The 23579-nt window shown below is 40.1% G+C and overlaps 3 protein-coding genes across 5 annotated transcripts; all 3 read left to right on the forward strand.

Annotated features, from left to right (window-relative positions):
- The first annotated feature begins 825 nt into the window (after window positions 1–825).
- On the forward strand, window positions 826–8359 carry LOC135645640 (squamosa promoter-binding-like protein 14). 2 transcript variants are annotated; one of them, XM_065164235.1, is made up of 3 exons: window positions 826–1704; window positions 7265–7401; window positions 7502–8359. In XM_065164235.1, exons 1-3 carry the CDS (start codon window positions 1343–1345, stop codon window positions 8101–8103), a joined length of 1101 nt encoding a protein of 366 aa, XP_065020307.1. In that variant the 5' UTR covers window positions 826–1342; the 3' UTR covers window positions 8104–8359. The 2 variants fall into 2 exon arrangements, with proteins under 2 accessions (XP_065020307.1, XP_065020306.1); XM_065164234.1 differs by having other exon boundaries at window positions 827–1704; window positions 7499–8359.
- A 4243-nt stretch (window positions 8360–12602) lies between these two features.
- LOC135645639 (O-fucosyltransferase 20-like) lies at window positions 12603–15199 on the forward strand. Its single transcript, XM_065164233.1, has 5 exons — window positions 12603–13246; window positions 13428–13596; window positions 13814–13903; window positions 13995–14278; window positions 14346–15199. Exons 1-5 carry the CDS (start codon window positions 12624–12626, stop codon window positions 14842–14844), a joined length of 1665 nt encoding a protein of 554 aa, XP_065020305.1. The 5' UTR covers window positions 12603–12623; the 3' UTR covers window positions 14845–15199.
- A 2780-nt stretch (window positions 15200–17979) lies between these two features.
- Window positions 17980–22559, forward strand: LOC135644996 (ETHYLENE INSENSITIVE 3-like 3 protein). Of its 2 annotated transcripts, none has more exons than XM_065163013.1 (4): window positions 17980–18127; window positions 18920–20964; window positions 21339–21546; window positions 22071–22559. In XM_065163013.1, exon 2 carries the CDS (start codon window positions 18999–19001, stop codon window positions 20847–20849), a length of 1851 nt encoding a protein of 616 aa, XP_065019085.1. In that variant the 5' UTR covers window positions 17980–18127; window positions 18920–18998; the 3' UTR covers window positions 20850–20964; window positions 21339–21546; window positions 22071–22559. The 2 variants fall into 2 exon arrangements, with proteins under 2 accessions (XP_065019085.1, XP_065019086.1); XM_065163014.1 differs by having other exon boundaries at window positions 17994–18149.
- The last annotated feature ends 1020 nt before the right edge of the window (window positions 22560–23579 follow it).

Raw genomic sequence — 23579 nt, forward strand, 5'->3', positions numbered from 1 at the left:
ACTACTGCTATACAAAGATTTGTGAATTTTTTTAGGAAGCAGTACATTTGGAAGCATTCTTCTTCTTCAGTATTAAACATATAGTTAAAGAAGTTAGAAGATATTGTTTTTTTCTTCTACCAAGGACCATCATATGATACCTTGTTAGGTACCAAAAGGTTCCCACTTTGTCAATTGCATGGTTTCTTAGCTTAGTAGCTTTCTGCTAACTGGTTGTAGGACATTTCCTAAATATGTTAGGTACAAAAAGGCTTCCCTTTTTAACAGTTCTTCTTATCCTTATTGATATGCCAGTTATGCTTTGTTTATTGAAAATATTTGAAAAGATCAGTATATCTTAAAAATCAATATTGTAGAAATGAGGATACTGAGACAAAAAAAAAAAAGAATTATTTAGAAAGGCTACATTGTGGATAAATCATTTCAATTGATTTAGATATATTTGGGAATAAATAAAATTATAATAGAGGATCTCAATGATGATAAAAAACAAAAATCTCCATATGACTTGCTTCACAATGTTTGAGATTTGAAATCTACTAGATCCATTGAGAAGTGATCCAGTACTCAGACAAGCAAAATGCCTGTGCCTCTGTTATTTCTTGAAGGCAGAGGGAGCAACTTGATCCATCCATTGATTTGGAGGAACCTGAAGAAGACCCCATGAGGGCCCTCAATCAAATCCAAGTTACTTTCAAAAAAAGATTCTCCTCCAGTAAGATCCTTCTCAGCCACACAACTCATAGCAGAGGATAAAAAGGAAGAAAAAGAAGGAAGAACCACATCTTCTCAAAGCAAAAAAGCACAGAGGCATACCAAAGTTAACTTTCCCAGACATGTCCAATGCTGTATAACCTCTGCAAACGAGAGAGAGAGAGAGAGAGAGAGAGAGAGAGAGAGAGACATGTATATGTATGTCTTATGAGTTGTATAATGCATAGACATGTATGCCTTGAGAAAGTAGAAGAGGTGTCCAGGTCTGATCCAAAAGGAGATGTACAAAGATGGAGAGAGCATCACACTGGTCCTACCACCACCACTGTCACTGTTCATTCTCAGTCTGATTCAGTAAAGAAAGGGGTTAAACAAAGTGTGCAGGCACAAATCTCTCTGCCTGCAGACTCAGTCTGATGGCATCATGCAGCAAATAGCTCAACATGGCAGTGGCAGCTTTGTGAGACAGCAGAAGACACACAACCCCTTCTTTTTAAGACCACTCCCTTCACCCATCCCTCTCCCTCTCTCTCTCTCTCTCTAAGGAAGCCACTAGCTGTCCTCTTTTAGGGCTCCCACTGGTGTCTGAGTCCATGGATGGGCTGTAGAGAGAGCTGCAAAAGTGGGGATGGATTCGAGCTCTCTCAAAGCATCCGGTGCCTCAAGCGGCTCCGGTGATGCTCTCCATGGGCTCAAGTTTGGGCAAAAGATCTACTTTGAGGATGGTGGTGGTGGGTGTGGGAGCTCCTCCAAGCCGTCGCCGGCTTCGGCCAAGGACGCCGCGGCGCCACCGCCGCCGGGTAGGAAGGGGAAGGGGGTGGCGCAGGGGGGGCAGCAGCAGCCACCCAGGTGCCAAGTGGAGGGGTGCAATGCGGATCTGACTGGGGCTAAGGCTTACTACTGTAGGCACAAGGTGTGTGGGATGCATTCGAAGGCACCTAAGGTGATTGTTGCAGGCTTGGAGCAGAGGTTCTGTCAGCAGTGTAGCAGGTCAGTGTTTTGCTTCCTGGTCGTTCCTCGTGTTCCTGTAGATGCATCGCAAATAAAAATGATTCTTTTAGCATGTTCCCCGTCGAAATCTGGATTTTATGACTGGACTTGGTGTAAAAGATAATCTTGCTTTTGATTTGATAGTGAACTGTTGTGATGATGTTAGCCTTCTTGCCTATGAATGTAGATCCTTTTTGGTGCCTTCTTCTGTTGGGTTTGAGGCAAATGTTTCAAGGTAATGGGTTTTTAGGTTCTTCATATTTTCTTGTTGTTATTCATGACGACTTCCCTTAGAGAAACCACACTGGCATGGAGGATGATGATGGAGCTTTCTGGAATGTTTGTCCCTCTTTCTGGCTGTGTCCTCTATATTTGGAACTTATTTTCAGTTCATATCGGCATTTCGTTTGTCCACCTCCTATTTTCCTTTTGTTAAGCTATATAACTATCTTTTTTGTGAAAGAATTTGTCTCCAGTTTTGTATTTGTTTCTTTTTTCTAGAATAGGCATTTGCCACCTCATAATCTCTTGTATCAGGAAGTGCACTTGGTGGGTTGAATGCCAGCCTTAAACTTGATTCTTGGGTGGATTGACTATTGGGCATGCTTAATCTCATTAATGCGTCTAATTGAATTGCAATTTAGTGACCTCTCTTCTGGTTAATCTTTTTAATGTATTTTTATGCTTCATTCAACAGTACTGGTCTTCTTAATTTGTTTAATTCTTTTTGACATTTTGGCCAACTAGGACATTGGTCATGGGATTTTGTAGGCTTCATTTTCCCTTTTCTTGTAGTGCACCAGTTTTCTGTTTGCATGCTTGAAGAATGTCTTCACAGTTGTTTGGTTCGTGTGACTGGGCTTATATCCTTAGCAATTCTTTTGTGCATGTATCTTCAATATCCCAATTATGATAGCCATCTCCTTGCTAAAGTCAAGTTCATCTAGTAATTTTCAAATTCCATTTTGCTATTTTTCTCTTGGAATCAACATTCTGGATGTCTCATCTGTGTATATGTACAAAAATAAGGGTTTGCATGTTGTTATTAATTTTTATCAGTTGCTATGTGCTCTACTTGTCAGGTTACAAACTTAAATATAGGTTGAAATTTTTGTTGCATCCATATATGGACATTATCCGGAGAATAGAGAAATGTAAATTCCTCTTAAGCTAATCGTAGAATTTCACTTTATACAGAAATTCCTGACTCTAGCATGCAATTGTTGAGTTAACAGAAAATTTGTGAGATAGGTTTTTCCAGAATGGAAGCTTCATATCATGATCTCTGTCTGAGCTCTTTTCTATAAGTATGTCAGAAATAGGTCATGTCTTCCTTCCATTTGTTTGGCCAATTCTGTTTCTGCTCTTTCATTATAGCATTTGTCAGCATATTATCCTGTTTTTCTTTCTGCCACATTCCATTATGGCAGCTGTTCACACCTTTTTCTCACAAGAAAGAAAGCAGTTGCTCACACTCTGCTTTTTTCTTTATTCTCTTTATAGCAGCACCTATTGGCTTCATCTTGATTCTCTGCTGCTTTCCTTGAATGAAAAGTTAAAGGCTTTATATCATCAGTTCTATAATATATGTTTTGTACAAGAGGGTTAAGTATAACTAGGTGGTGTAAGGTCATATTGATAGTAGGACTGTCCCAATAATGTGATGGGACAGTGGCATGCAAGTTCATTTGCCTAGGTCTTCTGTACTAGTAAATGCTCTGAATAGATTCTCTGTTATAATGTGTCAGTGATGGAATCTTCGGCAGTTCCTTTCAACCTGAGTAGTCCATGTACATACTAAGACACATCCATGTAATTTGCAGGTTCTTACTGTTTGTTTTCAGCATCTGGTTGTATGTGATTGATTCTTGGATAAACTAAACCTCAATTTAGTCCAGCTGTAGCATAGATGATTGCCTTCTTGAATTTATTGGGTCTTCTCTTGCCAAAAGTAATCTCAGATTGAGCACCCATATAGTCGAGTAGACCTAATATCATATACCTGGTAGGCCTTGCTATTTAGACTGCTGGAGAATATTCATTCAGATTTTAACATGGATGTTATTATTCTCTTGTATGGTTATATCTTCAATCCTATTTTATATCATTTACTATATTAAAATTAAGTCTTATGTTATGGATGGACTTTAAGAAGACAGGATTCTTTCACTTCTTTTTCTTGAGGCTATATCCTGATCTTATCTTTCACTTTCTTTATGGATGTTTTCTCCTTTTTCCTGGTGGTGGTCCTATTGTACTGTGAATATAAATCTTTTTTAATTTCTCCTGTTTTTACATATTTTTCATGCCTAGAGCTGCAAGTAAAAAAAGTATGTCTATTGGGTGTTTTCATCCTATTCACTGGGGATAAATCTGCAAAGGAATTACGTGGTTAGGTCAAATTCACAATATAATTTAACATATAATTACAGCTCAAAATTAAACTTTTTTCTTTTCCTTTCTCCTCTTCTCTCTCTCTCTCTCTCTCTCTCTCTCTCTCTCTCTCACACACACACACACACACACAATCTCTCTCTCACATCTTCTTTTCTCTTTCAATTTACTGTTACAATGTTTGGCTCTTCCAGTCACCTTATATCAACTTGTTAGCATATGGTAGTCAGATATTTAAGTTACAAATCCCTATGGCTTTCATATAAGTATAAATACCCCTTTCAGAGTTTCTTTCAAAAGACAAAACCTCTCCTAATACTAATTAACTTCTAACCTCCTACTGTCAAAGTCAATCTCCAAAGTCCAAATTAACTTCTCTGTTTTTTTCCCATGATCTGGGACACCAAACATATTTTGCTTCATATATGAAGTTGTTGTAAAGCAAATTTATGAACCTTTTCTCTGCATATGTACTCTTTTAGTGTCCACCTATGACTTAGGAAAGATCTTTCTAGACAATATGTATGTGGCTGCATTTATCAATCTCATGACAAAGTTTGCTACACATTCAATGTTCTCTGGTATTTAACCAGGGAATCCTCTCTTACCTTGTATCCTATTGATATTTGTCACCTAGATTGCTTGCTCGATATTGAGTTTTCTTTTATTTGCTTCCTTATTTCCCTCGAACTTTTCATAATTTCCCATTCGGTTTATTTGAGTCTAATATTTATGAAGCACAGTTATAGTATTGACACAGATCAGTATCAATGACACTTCAGAGTGAGTGGCTCATGTCCTAGTTTGTACTTTGTAGCATATCCAGCACGAGAATGAATCCCTCAGGCAGAGAAGATATTTAAACTGGTAAGATGCCGGTGGTATAGATGGGAAGAAAATCGTGGCAGCAGATAATTCATTTGGTTTTGCTTGAGGCTCTTCTGATAATTTGTATTGGAGTCCTTAGCATAAGTATCATTTTCCTTTTGCCTAAAGCTTTCATGAGTTGGGAAAGAGTCATCAGTATAGTAGTCAAATTAAACAATGTGGTGAGTGCAGTACTAAAAGTGTTGACTTGTGCTGAAAGAAGTAGCTTTTACATTTTGAATACATAACAACGTATATTGATACTGTCCACCATGAACAATTATTAAACTGTGGAATATCTTACGAACTCATTCTTAATACCTAAATGAGGCATCTAATTATGATAATCATGTGACTTGTTTCCTCATCCTAGGATCTCTAGGATAATTAGCCTCTACAAGAATCTTCTTGTCGATATTAACATCTAATATTATGATAATAGTGGCACCTCTTGTCGAAATAATACCTATCAAGTGATCTGTCCTGTTGGTTGATTCCTAAGCACATTGATGGCTGCAATGTGTACATTTTCTATTTTTCTCTATATGATTGGTGGTGTCCCAAATTTTGCACTAAAAATGTTTCGAGTCTTTTGACCCTACTTGAACACTCAACTAAGAATCTTTGGCCGTAAACTAGTTATGTTACTTGTTTTGTATTGACCCTGTAACAATATCCATTTAGTAGAATACCACCATAAAGGTAATCCATTTCATAGAATGTTGTTCAACTGTTAATTTTACTGCATGAAGCATGTACATTTAAATGGAATTGATCAACCCTTTTATCCTTGATTATTAACTTTCCATTAGGTGAACCTCTGTGGAAATCTCAAATGCTGAGTGTTTCAGTGTGCGTCGCATTAATGTGGCATGCAGAGAGGCTTTGGTGTTATATGATCCATAATAAATAGTCTCTTCTCTATCATTGATCAGCAAACCACCATTAACAATGAGAGAGAATTTTCTATATTCCCTGATTCGCATGGGGTTTGGGTCTAACAATCCATCAACTCGTTACCACCTTTCGGATGAAAATTTTGACAGAGGTGAGAATTATTGCTAGGAAACAAGTGTAAAGCCGAAAGAAAACAACCTACATTGCTTGTGAAGTTAAAGTGCTAATTATAAGACTTAAAGCAACTGAATTAAAAGTGTAATAGAAGACTTATAGATGTATAAGAATGTAGGTTGTCTTTGGCCATCACCTGAGTGCTCTCGGCAGATTGTCTATCACTATCAGTTTCGGTCTCCTTCGCTCTTGCTACTGAAACCTCCTGAGGTTTGGACTGCAAGCAGTAGGGTTTTGGGACTTCTCACAGCAACTGGACAAAGCTTTGATGTAGAGTTTAGGCTGTTCGAACTTAAGGAAGAGGGGGTTGCGGCTGGAGGGTAGAATCCTTTTTTGAATTCCTCTTCTTTTGGCTCTCGACGCAAGCTGAAAGGTTAGGACTGGCTGGGGCTACTTATTGGCTGCCTTTTGTTTGGTCTTCTTGTTGTTGTTGCCAAAGGCCTCCTTGGAAGCTATTAAGGGTGACAGCCAGTTGGAAAAGATCTTTGCAGTAAGGTGGTTGTAGGCAGTAAGAAGAGCTATAGAACTTGCAAACCTCTTTCTCTCTTTCTCTCCTCTCCTCTCCTCTCAACCTAGGGTCGATTGGCTTTTCTAGAGGGGACACAACTTGGATGCTTTTGGGGATTGCTTTAGATGGGGCTCTCCTCCCTTGAGGAAGGGGTGGAGTCCTAGCTAGGTTAGGGCTTGGAGGGTCCTAAAGGCACTTGTTTAGGGCTGCAACATGAGAATCCTACTCCTATTAGGAGTTGGCGCCACCCTCTTCTTGTGGCTGCCCCTATTTCAGTGAGGTCTACTCTAGTCTAGTCCTAGTAAGATTGGGATTGAGCTCAGTGGGCTACTATGATATGGGCTTTGCCTAGCCAAATAGGACTTTGGGGTTTCAAGAGGCCCTTCAATAGGGGTTCGTTCAGTCTGGTTGAGTGTTGTTGAGATCGTCCCTGATCATTCCCTTTCATAACAAATACGAAGTACGATTTCCAAAAATAAGATATGTTTTAGAAGCTTGACATGAGGTCAATAATAAGATGTAATTCTTCCAGAAGCTCCATGGTGAGCTGTGCTTATGGCCTGTCTGTATTAATAGGAGAATGATGATGATGGTAATAATAACAGTTGGTGATATCCATGTTCTGGTGCTTTCAACATATCTTTTGGCACATAATATACACGTTGCTTACTGGGAAGTTTGATAAATGATGTTTGTTTTGACATGGCTACATAATCACAGGTTTCATCAGTTACCTGAATTTGACCAAGGAAAACGCAGTTGTCGCAGACGTCTTGCAGGACATAATGAGCGTCGAAGGAAGCCACCTCCTGGGCCATTTGGAACACGCTATGGCCGCATTGCATCATCCTTCCATGGTCAGAAGCATCTTATTGTTGTTGCATTTACATTTTCCTTCTCGCAGCTGTCTAATATGCTGCATTTTATTGTCATGCTAATATGCTTTACCTACAGAAGACCCTAATAGATTCAGAAGCTTTCTAGTGGACTTCAGTTACCCAAATTTCTCATGTGCTGCAAGGGATGTTTGGCCAACTGCAAGGACTGGTGATCGGATGGCTAATAATGAATGGCGTGGTGTCTTAGATGCTCCATCCCATGCAGCTGCACTGCATGGTACTCATCCCTGCTTTCAGGGACCTCCGGTGGGGGCCTTCTGCTCCCCCATGGAACTTCCACCTGGTGAATGTCTTGCAGGAGTCTCTGACTCGAGCTGTGCTCTCTCTCTTCTGTCAACTGATCCGTGGAGCAGCAACTCTGCTGGAAACCGTTCTCCGGTAATCCCAGCAAGCAGCACCTTTGATGGCCAGCCAACAACCCATTCAGTCATTCCCAGCAATTACTTCAACAGCTCATGGGGAACCAGAGGTCATGGAGCCAGGATTAGCTCACATGAAATCCAGCATGAAATGGGATTAGCAGGAGGGACAACCAACGTCAGTGATGCTCATTTTACAGGTCAAGTAGAGTTTGCTCCGCAGGAAAATGGACACTGCCTTGACCATGGTTCAGATAGGGCATATGACCATTCAGGTCCTGGCATGCAATGGTCTCTTTAGACCTCATGATGACTATGGCATGGAAGGATGACCAGCATCATGAAGTCAAAAACTTTCTAAATATCAGTTCTATTTCTAAAGATCTTATGGATCTCAACTCTTTTGTCTGTATGTATGAAACCTATGCTACCGAGAAGCATCAGTAATGTTGTGATGTCCTTTTGCTAGTATCTATTGTATGTAGGTGATGTTAGGAACTGTTGAAGACATGTTATCATGATGAATTTGGATTGACAGTGCAATTCAAGTTTTTTAACAGGTAAAAGCTTCTTCCTAACAGTAGTGCCGCAAATGACTGCACATAGACAACCCATCTAATCTTCCATGGTGTTTTAGCCATCTAATTTACAATCATTAGCAGGAAAAAGGTTACTCTGCTACATCCTCTGATTCTGTTAGCCTAATTTTCAGCCAACAGCTTTCAGACTATGACAGTAAATGCTCAATTTCGTTTCAAAGATGATGATAGAAATACATGGTGCTTCTCAAGTGAAACATTATTTTGATAATATTTTAAGTGTTAATTTCTTCTGCTGCTGATGAAAAGTAATGGTGCAAGCTCTCAATAGAATTTGGTGTGCATTCTTCAAGTGACACCAGGATGTTGATGTTTGCAATTGTGAAGAAGATGGTTTTGTGGAGACCATGCTGTTTGTATGTAGTTTGCCAGGAAAGTCTCCTGAATCCTGTGGTCATGGTACTGCTTTGTATTGCTAATGAAGAAGAATTCTCTGAATCCTAACACAAGTTGGTTCATGATTAGTTTGATATGTCATCTTTGTGAGCCTCATTGTGATCATATCAGCCCATGTTTCATGACAAGTTTAACCCAGCAAGATTCAGAGTTGCTAGTATTACATCTTTATACATGCATGTTTCTGCTCCCTGCTTCTAGGAAAGCTGTGTAGAGATGTAATTTCTATTGAGAGTGAGGTGTAGAGAAATATTGAAAGCATTAAATTAGTAGAAAGACACTCATGAGATCCAAATCCAGTGTACCTGTTGGTTGCTCAAGCATTATTTCCTTCTGCATCTTGGTCTATGGAAAGTGATCTCAGGCCAAGGACAGCCATTGTTGTACTTGCCTTTAGCTAATTCTGGTGATTGAGTAGCCTCATGCAATAGAGGCAATAACATGTGATATCAAGTAGAAAGTAGGGAGTACACTAAATGTCCATATAGAACATGGTCAAAGAAAGTAGGAAAAGCCAGCTTGCATAATTGGCCAAATCATACAACTTTTTATGTGGTCAATGTGGCACCACCATCATCATCTCTTTCTCATATTTGATAGCTGAATCTAACAAAAACAAACATGCTGCTGTTGTTGTGCCATATCAATCATGTATGTGACCTTGTTTGATTTGACCAGCTACCAGTTCTTGAGGAAGGGCTGAGGTGAGACCAACTGGTGATGGATAGAACTTGTTCAATGCCAGTCCAGGTACTGAACATATTCTAACCAGGAGAAGGGGACAGAGATTCCAATACATTGTATGGTTCAGCACATCCTGTTGTTATCTTCTGTGCCCAAACATTATTAATGTGTAAGCTGGTCCCCCTCTCTCTCTCTCTCTCTCTCCAGGAACTACTAAAATCCAATGCCAATGACATGCTTTATCTCCCTCCTATTAGGATAGAAATCATGGGAAGTGAGTCAAGCTAGTAAAGAAACAAATTCATCATCCAAACACTAATGAATCCAAAAGCTTTAGCTATCTGTGACTGAACTCATTAGTCTTTTAGTCATTTCAGAGTTTTCTTCCTCAAGCTGCACTGATGCTTTGTGAATCCTGGTCGTCGGTTTCCTCCTCATCAATGGCATTGGATTCTATCAGCTGCTCATCAAAACTTCAAAAAAGAAATTGCAATTTTTCATCTAATGAAATTATCCATTGTGTTTGCCACTTCAATTGCCATGATTCTGCAAAATGTTTCAAGCAATTGCATGATCAAATTCTCTCAGATGTCTCTAGTTTCAACTACCTTCAAGAAGGTATATGTCAACTGTTGGTAGTGGAAGCCATGTTGAATTAAGTATGACTGAAGTAAACTCCTATATCTGCAAACTAATTAAGGATATTTATTTGGCTAAATGATGAAGGATACAGTCATCTCCAACTAATCTGATTCTGCCATTCCAACAATGGAAGAAGACCAACTTGCAAGCACATACAACTCAATGCATTAGTTTATATATATATATATATATATATATATATATATATATATATATATATATATATATATATATATATATATATGAGAGAGAGAGAGAGAGAGAGAGAGAGAGAGAGAGAGAAATATCCAGAGGTGTGGGATTGCTTGAACAAGTTGGAAGAGAACATGCAAGCATGGGTAGCTCCCTTGATGGTTGTTTAGGAATGAGGAAAAGCTAGACTGCAATTCCAAGTAAGATTATGGGTAGACAAATGACACTATTAAAAGCCTGCAACTCTTTTGCTTTCATCTCATGTACTGAAGCATTTACCCAGCTTTGAAGGAGCATCTCATCATCCTTCATCAAGGTTGAAAGAGGAGGACAAGCAAAGTAAAAGCAGCTCACAGCATCTTTTGTTTGATGCATGGACAAAGTGCTGCATGTTTTTTGGGAGATGGGCCATCACTTCATGGCATTGAAAACTTGTGTGTCATATGAGCTGCCCTCCATCACAGTCCAAGGGAAGTTGACCTAATGATGCACCAAAGACCATCCTTTTTTTCTCCTTGTTTTCTTACTTGTGAGAGATGAGAGTCATTTATGGAGGGACAGGTCCCCTGATGCCTACCTCTCACCAACTTTTGATAAGCACTGGTAAACCACCATTGGACACCATCAACAATTCCTTGGTTCTGTAGCAGTAACTATGCTTCTTGTTGGCAAAGAAGGATTTTAGGCTTGTGGTTTACATCCCAGTGGTAGCATAAAACTTTATGCCTCCATCTTTGAGCCACTCCATCCATTAGATTAAGAATATATGCAAGGCAATAATATATAGTAGCTTTTTAATATTCTTTATTAGCATAAATTAAAACATTAAGGCATTATGATTTTTAGAATCTTAATGATATTTGAGACATTTAAATATCTCTTCAACTCAACATAGCCAATAGTTATTCACTGTCAATCAAAACTCTAGACATAAGACTCACTGGAAATATCGATATGATAAATGGACTGTTGAGTTAGTACGATATATTAAGAAAATATTTTTATTAATACACTTAAAACATGATAATCAATGATAATTATATAAAGAAACAAGGATCTCTATACTATTTCTTATTATCTTCTTTATTATATGAATTTAATTTGAATGATAATTTATTTTCATAAGAATTTAATTTGACTTGAATATAAAAAAGATCTTATTCCACGCAAATCATTTAAATATAATTAGTTATTTAAATTTTTATTAGACACAGATAAAATTTTATCTCTGACTAAATCGTCTCGAGTTTAGATTGATGTTTTATAAGTGAATATCTAGTTTGGTCGAACATCATGTTAATCTTCTTAATCATAATTCATTTCAAGATCGATTTTTTCATAACTTTTTCCTAACTTCAAATATAATAAGATTGAAAAAAAAAGGATAAGATCTAATAAATTACAATCAAAATCAAGTCTTCTGAGACATCCATTATATCAACGAGAGAAATACGTACACCATTAATGTGGCACAAAATGAAGACGGAGACAAGAGAATGATGTCGCGTCAAGCAGCTGTAGTCGTACACCAACCCATGTTCTCCATGGCGGCATCTGCGTGCCCCCACTTATGCCTCTACCTCTACCTCTACCTCTACTGGCCTCGTCGTCTGCCTCCTCTGCTAGTCCCAATCGATTAATCCCATGTGTGCTACCAAATCAATGATTGAGCTGCTGCTGCTGCTTTCTCTTATCCACCCGTGAGCTGTAATAATGGAGCTACATAATTCAACACCTCCTCCCATTGTCATTGTTTTCGCCTTCTCGAAGCTTTTGTATTGTCTTCGCCGCTGACCAATTCCGCAGGTTGCCACTGCTGGACTCTTTTACAGGTCGTCTTCTGTCCACGTGAGAGTCCGCAAGCATCGCGTTGCGTCGGTTGATACGTAGCGTGAGTTGAGGCTCCAACGATTGGTCCAGCTGGCCATTAGCTGGACCGGCCCCACGCACGCAACAGCGCTTCCACGTGTTCTGCCGCAGGACCGACACCCAAGTGTCGAACGCGTAGCAGCCACGTGCCGGATTGGCTTTTGGAAAGCTGGCCACTCTTATCTCGACACGTCTCAGGGTGCCTTTTTTACTATGACGAAATTACCCTTCACCCACGAGGGGATTAACGGAAGGGCGTTTTGGTCATTTAATGGGGACGTAGTGGGAGCCACGTTTCTGTAATAATCGTGATTACTTGAACGTGATCGTAATTACCCTTTCCCGCCGGCCACGACGTTTCTTTACCCCTTCATTATTAGAAAGTAACGTGTCCCTTTTTACTACATACAACAACGTAACAGAGGAGTGGGGAGAGTTGATGACGAAGAAGAAGAGGAGCGGAAGAAGAGTCGAAGAGGAAGGAGAGGAAGAGATGGCGACGAGGCCGAATGGAAGGCGGTTGTCGTATATCGCAGTGCCGTCGCAGATTATCCACTCGCTCTCCTCCACATCGCTGCACAGCCTCCTCATCTCCCCGCCCAAGAAGGTCTCTCGGACCGGCCACCGCCTCCTCGCCCGCAGCACCAAGTTCCTCCTCCTGCTGCTCTTCCTCTTCGCTGGAGTCGGCACATTGAGGGTCTGGCACGACCTCGACCCGCTCCTCCCCTGCCCCCACCTCATTCGAGGCCCGCTCTCTACGGTGGATTCGACGGAGGAGCTCGCGCTCGGCGTCGGTGGAGGGGTGGAGGCGCGGGGGGAGTTCTGGCGACAGCCGGACGGGATGGGGTACGTGCCATGTCTCAAGTTCAGCAAGCAGTACCGGGCGGAAGGCGAGGCGGCGGCGCGGGCCGGCCGCCGGAAGAAGTACCTCCTGGTGGTCGTCTCCGGCGGGCTCAACCAGCAGCGGAACCAGATCGTTGACGCGGTAGTCATTGCTCGGATTCTCGGCGCCGCCCTGGTCGTCCCCGTCCTCCAGGTCAACGTCATCTGGGGCGACGAAAGGTGCCATCTTGCGTTCCAATTCCTCGTTCCCATGCAGAAATCTCCCTCGATTTCTCATCTTGACTTCATTGACTTCTCTCTCTTATCCAAACACAAATCCAGGCAAACAAAATGTCACCTTTTTCCTCCATATTTCTGGAGCACTACATCCAAAACTTAGATTGGTTTCATTTATGGGCAGCGAGTTCTCTGATGTATTCGACTTGGAGCATTTCAAAAGCGTTCTCGCCGAGGATGTTAAGGTGGTGTCGTCGCTGCCGTCGACACATATCATGACGAGGCCGGTGCAGGAGAGGGAAACACCCCTTCATGTCTCCCCTGACTGGATTCGATCGAGATACATGAAGCGAGTGAGTCCCTGTCTTTTGAACATTCATTTGTCGTTTGATCTTTAGTTTTCCCTTGTAATTCCCACGAAAAATGTATCGAACGCGGCATTCCTCTCATTTATGATCTGTTTTCCTGTAATCTAGCGAAATATTAGCAGCTCATTAGATTGTTCATTTACGATCTGTCTTGATTCTGAGTTCTTAATTCGTTCCTTTTTGTTGTTGATTTTTCATGAAGCTAAACAGAGAAGGTGTTTTGCTTCTAAGAGGTTTGGATTCCAGGCTTTCCAAGGACCTCCCACCTGATCTCCAAAAGCTTCGCTGCAAGGTAACCACAGCACCTCTCGAGTTTCCTTGCGTTCTATCAGAAGACTTTTGACTGGAAGCCGGAGTTGACTTGTGCGTCCCAAATCGACCAGGTCGCGTTCCGTGCGCTGAGGTTCGCAGCTCCGATCCAAGAGCTGGGCAACAAGCTCGCAATGAGGATGAGAAGCAAAGGTCCATATCTCGCGCTACACCTGCGTCTGGAGAAGGACGTGTGGGTGCGAACCGGTTGCCTTCCCGGTCTAAGCCCCGACCACGACGAGGTCATCCAAGAACAGAGGAAGCTCCGGCCGAAGCTCCTCACCGGAAGGTCCAACATGACGTACCAGGAGCGCAGACTCGCCGGCCTTTGCCCCTTGACCGCCTTGGAAGTCACCAGGTACCTTTTACAGCCTCCCTCTTCTCTGCATCTTGCAGACAACTCAGTGATGATAATGAATCCACAGACTGCTCAAAGCACTCGAAGCGCCGAGGGACGCACGAATTTACTGGGCAGGAGGGCAACCCTTCGGCGGGCGACAGGCACTGCTGCCTCTTCTCTACGAATTCCCCGATCTCTACAACAAAGAGAGCCTTACTCTGCCGGGTGAACTGGAACAGTTCGCTAACAGGTCGTCTCTTCTAGCTGCCATCGACTACATCGTCTGCGAGCAGAGCGACGTCTTCATGGCCTCCCACGGCGGGAACATGGGCCACTTGATGCGCGGGCACCGAGCGTTCGCCGGGCACAAGAAGTTCATCACGCCGAACAAGCGGCAGATGATCCCCTTTTTCCTCGACACTTCCTTGCCGGAGTCGGAGTTCAATCGGATCGTGAAGGAGCTGCATCAGGGATCGCTGGGCCAACCTGAGCTCAGGACCGACCACAAGGTCGGCAAGGATGTCACCGCCTACCCGGTGCCGGAGTGCATGTGTAATGGCACGAGCATAAGGTCGATACTATAGCGAGCCAGGGCAAATGGCTTGTGCTGCTGCTGCTTCACCAAGATGCTTGCTTGCGTTTCTTTTCCCGATCACCATGGCATTAAAGCTTGGTATGAAGGCAAGATTTTGGCAGGAGACCAAACCAGATCTCACACAACACACACACACACACGCCAACAACAAATCTTCGGAGGGGAAGTCTACACGGTAAAAATGGATGTTTATTCTTTTTGTGTTCATAGATGTTCTTTTGCTGTGAGGGTTTGAGAGATGCAGTGGACTTATGGGGATGGTATAAATTCTGCTCATTGTATAAGCATGACAAAGGTTGATAAGATTTGACAGACCTCCAAGTGGATCATCAACTTCTCAGTTATCTCCTATCTTTTTCCCCTCAATATTGTCATCTCTGTTGCATTTCTTTTCCATGTTTACAATGTCAAAAGTTCATGAAGTTCTCCTTTTGGCAGTGATTGTTCCCCGATAGGAGGAGAATTCTAAACCCCCAATTATAGTTACCAACTCAACATAGGGAGAGAGAGACCAAGAGAATATTCTACCTATATTGTAAAATATTTCTTTGGGCTCAGTTTACTATAAAGGTTTATTAATTTAAGCCCAATAGTCCAAAAGAAAATATTCTATCTATATTTTATTAATTCATTCATTATTACTCACGTAAATTACTGTTCACTCATAATTCTATTTTACATATCAATCTCGAGCATCAAAAAAAGTCAGATCAAACACTGCACATCACTTTGATCTTTTTGTAAATTCGTCCTTAGAATTATTTTCTTATTCATTTGTAGACGTTTATGTAAGTAGTCCAAGATCGAGTCAGATTGATTAAGACATCATCAATGTATATGATAATTAGAAAAAACTTAACATTAAATTTTCTTACATCTTTTTTCCTCATGTAATCATAGACAATCAAATATTACCGACGAATAGTTGTTAGAAAATTTTTTAAATAGAAAATGATGCTAAAATCAACCAAAAGAGTTATCTGATAAACATATGAATGAACATGCTGCTGCTGCTTCAGATATGACACCATCAATGTCATTCCATGTAAGACTAAAGCTAGTTGGTCAGATATGAGAAGAATCTTCCCTAATCCTGAAACTTCTTGGTCTAAGAATGATTAAGATATATGACTGTAAATGGTGGATATCACATTACTGCAATTTATAGATGCAAAAAGAAGACAAATTATATCATAATCTTTGTAATAGTCCCAACAGAAATGGAATAAGATAATTGGTCTATTAGCCCTCGATGAATTTATAAATATTAACTAAGATTTGGAGCATTTTAGTTCACATAGTTTCGACCGTATGAAGTTAATAGATTCATCAAATTAATTATGATAAACGATATCGGATTAGCATTGGACATACAAGTCGTCATAATTACACTAGACCTTTGAATGTTGATGAGGATATCATGTTCCTGAGTGGAAAAGATTATAATACTCACATGAATTGGATTATAAGTATCTGATTAATGATTGTATTTGGACCTTAAAGCAGTAGTATTGAGTTATATTCTAGTGTTCTGGACAATCTGGTTTCAGAACTGCTATAATGCAGAGCGTTAACCCGTCCTGGAATGTGTAGAGTTGAAGTGACGATGGGCCAATTTGCCGGTGTTTTCTGGCGAAGATGAACTTTTATCAATGGAGCATATTGAAACCTACAGAATGATGCTCGGGAGCACAGTCTTGTGATTGGTTGAAGCCACCCAGTTGTGCTCCTCCTTGGGGTGGGTGCTAAATCTGATGAATCCACTCTCCTGTGTGATGCTCTCCGCCATCTTTGCTGACTCTGCGTGAGCGTATCTGATGAAGCCACCCAATTGTGCTCCTTCTGTGCGATGTGATTCCACCCAGTTGTGCTGACTCTGTTCCACATCTAAGTTCATCAAGAATAAAAAGAAGGATAATAAATACAAAATATTTTTTATTTTTTTAAGATAAATGATCAAGATGAGATTTGAACTTAATTCTTTGTAATAAATTATCAAATTATTTATCGGCTTGGTTAACTGATATCTTCAAAAATATTCAATCTTTAATAAGAGAACAATACAGTATAAAAAATATATCGAATGAAATTGTAAGTTATCAACTTTGATAAGAGGATTTAGTATAAACTAATGTTTAAGATATAAAATATATTAGATGATACTTCAAACCCTAATAAGTTAGTCTGGTAGATATTTTTATTGATTTTATTTTATTATCACACTATAAAACAAAAAGAAGAAAGTTTTATAAATAAGCTTTTCTTACTTGTTCATTTTTACCATCCTCTCTATCAAGAGGTGGCTTAAAGTGGGTCCTACTTAATATAATAGTGTTTTTTTAGGAAAGTTTTGTTATAAATTTGTTATGGCAAATTTCAGAAAAACTTTTTTTTTTTCTCAAAGAAGGCTTCTTTTTTCGTTTATTTTCATGTGATGTTCGTTATTTTCTAAAAGATGAGAGTATTCTTAACTTTCGTTCCATCGTGATCGTCTTCGCCCATGATATTTACTTCATCGTGTAGTATATCTTTTGCCCTTACCCTCATATCTTATTATTGAGGGCCACAACATGATTTTCATTGTTTTTGCATAGACATATAAAGACAATCAAGATAGTGTCGAGGGTAACCCCAACCTCCTTATACACCACCGGTAGTAATTTTTTATCTCGGCTAGCTTTATCAGGATCAATAACATCTTCTCTTTTAGTATTTTCATCGTCTCAATAAATATTGTGGGATGGAGAGATCATTGAGTGCATTGCATTGTGACACCTCGACGATAGAGGTGAGATCGTAATCTTTTATTAAAAAAAAATAATAATAACTTTGATTTTTTTGGAAATTTCCCAATTTTCTACGGGTTACCCTTCTACCTCTCTCACGACCGCACGAAGAGGTGGCCGACCCCAAAGTGGGTTCCACCTAAATATCCAATCACACGTCTTGAAATGGGACGAACATGTCGTGAGAAGGGAGGACGAATCGGCAAAAACGGATAAGGCTTTGATGGGCCGAGAATACGAATGAGACCCAACTGCGTGCCGCTTTAGTCGAAATCCAACTTGTTCCTCCTGTCGCTGTCACCGCCCCGCAAAAGGATCCTCGCTGTCGTCTTATTCTGCTCTCCGCCTCTCCTTTCCTTTCTTAAACATCGCCTCCCAAAAGGGAAAGAAGAAGAAGTAGAAGAAGTCGGCGACGGGAACCGACGAGCGGGTCCCAGTTTCTTTAGAAACCCTAACTAACAGACGTCCGTCTTTAGCTCCAATTCGGTAAATCGTTTGGTTCTTCCTGGTAACAGTTTTTCCTTTTATTTTCCTGCATCTCGATTTGATTTGTGACGTTCATTAATAACTTGGTTGTAAATTTTTTTTTTCGAAGGTAATTACGGTCATATCTTTTTGTCCCAATGAAAAAAATGGAATTTGGTTGGTTTCCCTTTTTCTCTTTGAGCGAAGTGCTTTGTTCGTTTTGGTTGTGAAGGAAGCATAATCTGGTGGTTATGTTTTCAGAAATAAATGGAAAGGCTTGTTTTTTACTACCCATTTTGTTTTGGGTTAAATGAAACCGGCGAATTTTATGGAGTCTGAGATCTTATCGTGGTAGGAGTTACATGGGATTTGGGAATGATTGAGAAGGAGGGGATTTTGGGAATAAGTTTAGGTTCTTCTTAGATTTATGTTGACCTTAAGGATAGGAGGGTTTGGGCATTAATTTTGCATATTGAAAAAGCTGCTTCATGTTAACTCAAATCGAGGGGATTCCTCAAAATGAATTTAAAATGTTGAGTAATCATGGGATTTTTTTGTTAATTATGCTTATGTTGTAACAATTTTTTATTGAGTTTTTTGTAACTCGCTTTCGTTGGGGTTATTTTAGTATTGGAAGGTAGCTTATGGTGCTATGTTATTATTGGTGGAAAATCTGATCTTCTGAATTGTTGAATACTACTTGAGGTCTATTTTAATCATTTCCTTTTGGTGGGAAAAATCTGATTTGCTCTTCGTCCAATTCTTCTTTAAAACTTTGTTTTGTTTACTTACTTTTGTTGGAATAAATCCCAGACACTTTCTGAATCTGCTTTGTATGAGCATCGATAAGAAGGGTCTCCAAGTTTGGTGGCTTAAAATGTCCGTCTAAATCATGGATCATATGACAATGATAGCTCAGGACTTAGGTGGTGATGCTTTAGATTTTGAGGTGGATGGTGCTAAGTATGATAATCTTAACGAAAATGATGTCTCCGATGAAGAAATTGAACCCGATGAGTTGGCGAGAAGAATGTGGAAAGATAGAGTTAAACTCAAGAGACTTAAGGAAAGGGAAAAGCTTGCTGCTCAACAGGCAGCTTCTGAAATATCTAAGCCAAGGCAAATATCTGATCAGGCTCTTAGAAAAAAGATGTCCAGGGCACAAGATGGGATTCTCAAGTACATGCTGAAGTTGATGGAGGTGTGTAATGTCCGTGGGTTTGTTTATGGAATTATTCCAGAGAAGGGAAAGCCTGTGAGTGGTGCTTCAGATAACATTAGAGCTTGGTGGAAGGAGAAAGTGAAGTTTGATAAGAATGGGCCTGCTGCCATTGCTAAATATGAGGCAGGGAACTTTGCGGCCCAGAATGCACAGAACGGTGGTAGCAAAAGTCATCATAGTCTTATGGATCTCCAGGATGCTACACTAGGATCTCTTTTATCATCATTGATGCAACACTGTAACCCACCACAACGTAAATACCCATTGGAGAAGGGTGTTCCCCCGCCTTGGTGGCCATCTGGAAATGAGAACTGGTGGATAGGTTTGGACTTACCAAAGGGTCATGCCCCGCCATATAAGAAGCCACATGATCTCAAGAAGGTGTGGAAAGTTGGGGTATTAACAGGTGTGATTAAACACATGTCTCCCAATATTGGAAAGATCAAAACCCATGTACGGAAGTCAAAATGTTTGCAAGATAAGATGAGTGCCAAAGAGAGCTCCATTTGGTTGGGAATTCTGAATAAAGAAGAAATGATTATCAACCAGCTAAGTAGTGATAATGGGATGTCTGATGTAACTCAGCATGGTGGTCATGGGGAGCATAGGGAGGAGGCAAACAGCAGTAGTGATGAATATGATGTTGATGGCCGTGCAGATGCTCTTGGATCAACTTCATGCAGAGATGGTGAGAGAAATCTGCAGGTCCAGAAACAAGATTGTGCAGAGAACATAGCATCTACTTCAAAGGAGGATAGCCCAACTGAAATTATCAACCAACTTGGTCAAATCAAGGAGCAAACAAGTGAACGTCCAAAGAGAAAAAGACCTCGAGTAAGTGCTGTATCTTCTGACAAACGGGCAGCTCCAACTCAGAATGAGCACATACCAGGGGAAATGACAAATGCTAGACCAGATATGAATGGCACAAACATCTCGAGGTTGATCCGTCATACACCAAGTGTTCATAACAAGGCCTATTTGAATCCAAATCCGAAGCATCAAGAGAGAGATCTTCGAAGCAAATGCCTTGCACTGCGATCTGGGATCAGCAACCTTGAAAGCTTGCATTCTGTCAATGTTGCTACAGAAAACATGGGTGTTGGTTACCAACCATTAGTGTTCCCAGACGTTGGGAATAATGAGTTGCAGTATGCTACCACAATTGATAATGGGGCCAACTGTGAATTTTATAACTCATCAGGGGGCTTCAGTATCCTGCAAGATAAGCAACAGCACCCTATCTCTGTTACTAGTCATGGAATAAGGTCTGACAATAGCGGTAATCCTGTCGAGAATAATTCTTATGACTATTTGACGACACCAAATGTGAATTCACATACAGGTTTTGGAGACATGCATTTATTCATAGACGAACCATTCTGCACTGAACAAGATAAGTTAGTCAGCAATTCGTTCGGACTGCCATTAGATTTTATTGGGATCAGCAGCCCAACCTCAATTCCTGATCTTGGTGACATACTGCATGATGATGACCTAATGGAGTATTTGGGAACATGAGTAAGATTATTGTCATGGGGTTTGCTGTTATCGTCAATCTTCTCTGCTAACTTTGATCACCAAGGTCGCAGATTGTTTACCAAGACCTGCCCTACAAGTAATGAAGTTTTTCTAGGTGTGTGTATGATGTGCTTTCTGTTTTCTTTGCTTGCGGTGATTGGATACTTATGGCTTTAATCTGCAATACTTTTAACAAAAAGTAGTGGTCAGTAGTATCATGCGAATTGAGATATAGAATTGATAAAAAATGATAGAGAATTGAATAAATCTAAAATAAAAACTGTGAAGTAAAATCTTCATTGCGTGGGTTGTATCAACATCCCCCATAAAATATTTAGTTTATGAACTATATACTTGTGGATATATGTTTACCAACAAAAATGGAAATTTCATAACAAAGCATGAAGTATTTTCGGCCAAAAGATTCAATTTGGGCAGTGGTAGCTTAACAGATAAAATTGTTCTCTCTTCTTCCTTTTTCTAATGTAGGGTTTAGTAGCTGATTTGGTCCGATTGAGCTGAATCAACAGAAACAAGACCAGGCTGTTGGATCATTCAAAGGGTATGTTTTAGAGTTCTTGATTTGTTACCAGTTCGACAGAATGGTTGATTCCTCAGTAACAGTCCTTTCCTCATCCTCAATGGTGTCACCTCTCTCTCCCAACCTCCAGGAAAGCTGTCATAAGTATCTAAACAGGTAACATTTTTTAAAAAATCACTTTCTATTGTGTGATGCCTGTGTTATCACGACAATGTATTAGACCATGCTAATTTAACACGCACACCATGTCAGTCGACAAGCAGCATAGTTGCATGTCATGTCATCGGAACATGTGAAAAGTATCTGTTCTGTTTTCTAGTTTGACAATGGAATTTGAGCATGAGATTGGAGAGCAATTGAATTAAACGCTGCATTAGATTTTTGGCTTAGAAGATCTTAAGCATAAAAAAAACAGAAATAAGCAAAGTGCATGTGTTTACTGACTTCATCCATGACAATACAATACCAACTAATAGGCATAGTTTTCAATTAGTATTGCATTCAAACATTACAAATTCATGTCAGGCATGAAGTTGTGGCTTTCTGCCTTGTGTTAGGGTGTTTTGTCAGGAGAAGAAAAACCATTGGAGATTATTTCTTGCAAGTAGACAGATTTGATGCTTGTTTTTTTTCTCATGTGGAGTACTGACTCTATCTTGGACATCTTTATCTTCTCTCAGATCGAAGGTGTCTTGTGAACAACATGGGAAGCTTGATCCTGGATCGAAGATGGTCATAACTGATGTTGGGATCCTGAACTGGTACACAACAATGATCCCCTCGAAAGTTCGTCTGTGGGTTTCTAGATAGAAGCTTTACAGGTTTATCAGATATCAATCTATTCATAACTTCATGGGAAGCTTTACAGGTTTATCAGATATCAATCTATTCATAACTTCATGGAGTATCGTTAAAGTATATTTTGGCATGGAGCCATCAATCACCATAAAATGTCTCTGCCTTCGAGTTGGGGACATCTTGTTGTTCATGTCTTGTCAAATTGATAACGAGGGTGGTTTAATCCCTTGTTCAATTGTTAGTTTAGAGAGAGTACACATCGCCTACTAATTGCTCTTGTGGTTAGTAAGTGTTGTCCATATCTTATAGAACTCCTGCTTTCTTCCTTTTTAATAATGAAAAATAGTGGAACTCCTTCGATGTTGACAGTATTAAGTGAATAAATGAAGAGATAAATACAGAAATAAATGTTGTTCAAAATGTGACATGATGTCAGAATATCCAAAACTGAAGTAGTTGATCTCTAAGGGTCCTTCATTGTTCCTCGCCTTGCTTGCGGTTGATCATCATGTATAGTCTCAACTCAAGTTGGCCTTCAAGTGAACCACACAAGAAAGAAAGAGAGAATACTTTTCAACTATCCATGGACTTCCTCGCCATGGCTGACATAGTTCGCACTGTGAAGTCTCACCTCCCGGAGGAAATTGTGACCTGGAACTCGTCGCACTCCATCATCAGCTTCATGATCCTGTGCGACCGCCATCTTCCTCAGCTTGTCTCGTCAGCAAGAGAGTTCGGTGTGGATGACTCCTCTCATGGTGATTTCCTCTTTGTGAAGATTGAGTGGCTTAAAGAGGTCTCTTGTTCTTAATAGCTACATCACTTATTCCGTCGACAGCAGTTGCGGCAAGGAAGCAAGCGAGGGCCAATGGAGAGAACCAAGCTCAGGGTTTCATACAAGCAAATTTAAAGGCATGAAATTATATGGAGTTAGAGCTGAACTGAGGTTACTCTTCTTTTCTTCTTTGGATGCAGATAAATGAGATCTCCGACCTCCAAAGTATAGTGGTATCTGCAAGCACACTTCGTGATGTGTTGTCGTCTAGCAAAATGGAATTTGAATGACAGAATATATCTGATAAAAGTGAAATCAAGAGGAATCCATCAGTCTCACTAGAGTTAGAACTCCAGAAAACTTGAGGGTTTTTCTTCTCTTTCCAGTCTTTGAGCTAGTAGATAAAAGTGTTTTGCTCCCTTTATCCTTTCTTACTGTTGGTTGGTTGGACCGACTGTCTTCCCACTGCAGTTGATTCTCCATGATTAGCAGTTAAAAGATTGTGAGAAATACCTCGGAGTATTGGAGCTACTTATATATTATTTTTATATAATTAATTATTTTGTATACTTTTGATTCATATTTTTTAAAAGTTATATTGAGATTTTTATATTTA

Source organism: Musa acuminata, chromosome BXJ3-8 (genome assembly GCF_036884655.1).
Source record: "Musa acuminata AAA Group cultivar baxijiao chromosome BXJ3-8, Cavendish_Baxijiao_AAA, whole genome shotgun sequence".
NCBI lineage: Eukaryota > Viridiplantae > Streptophyta > Magnoliopsida > Zingiberales > Musaceae > Musa > Musa acuminata.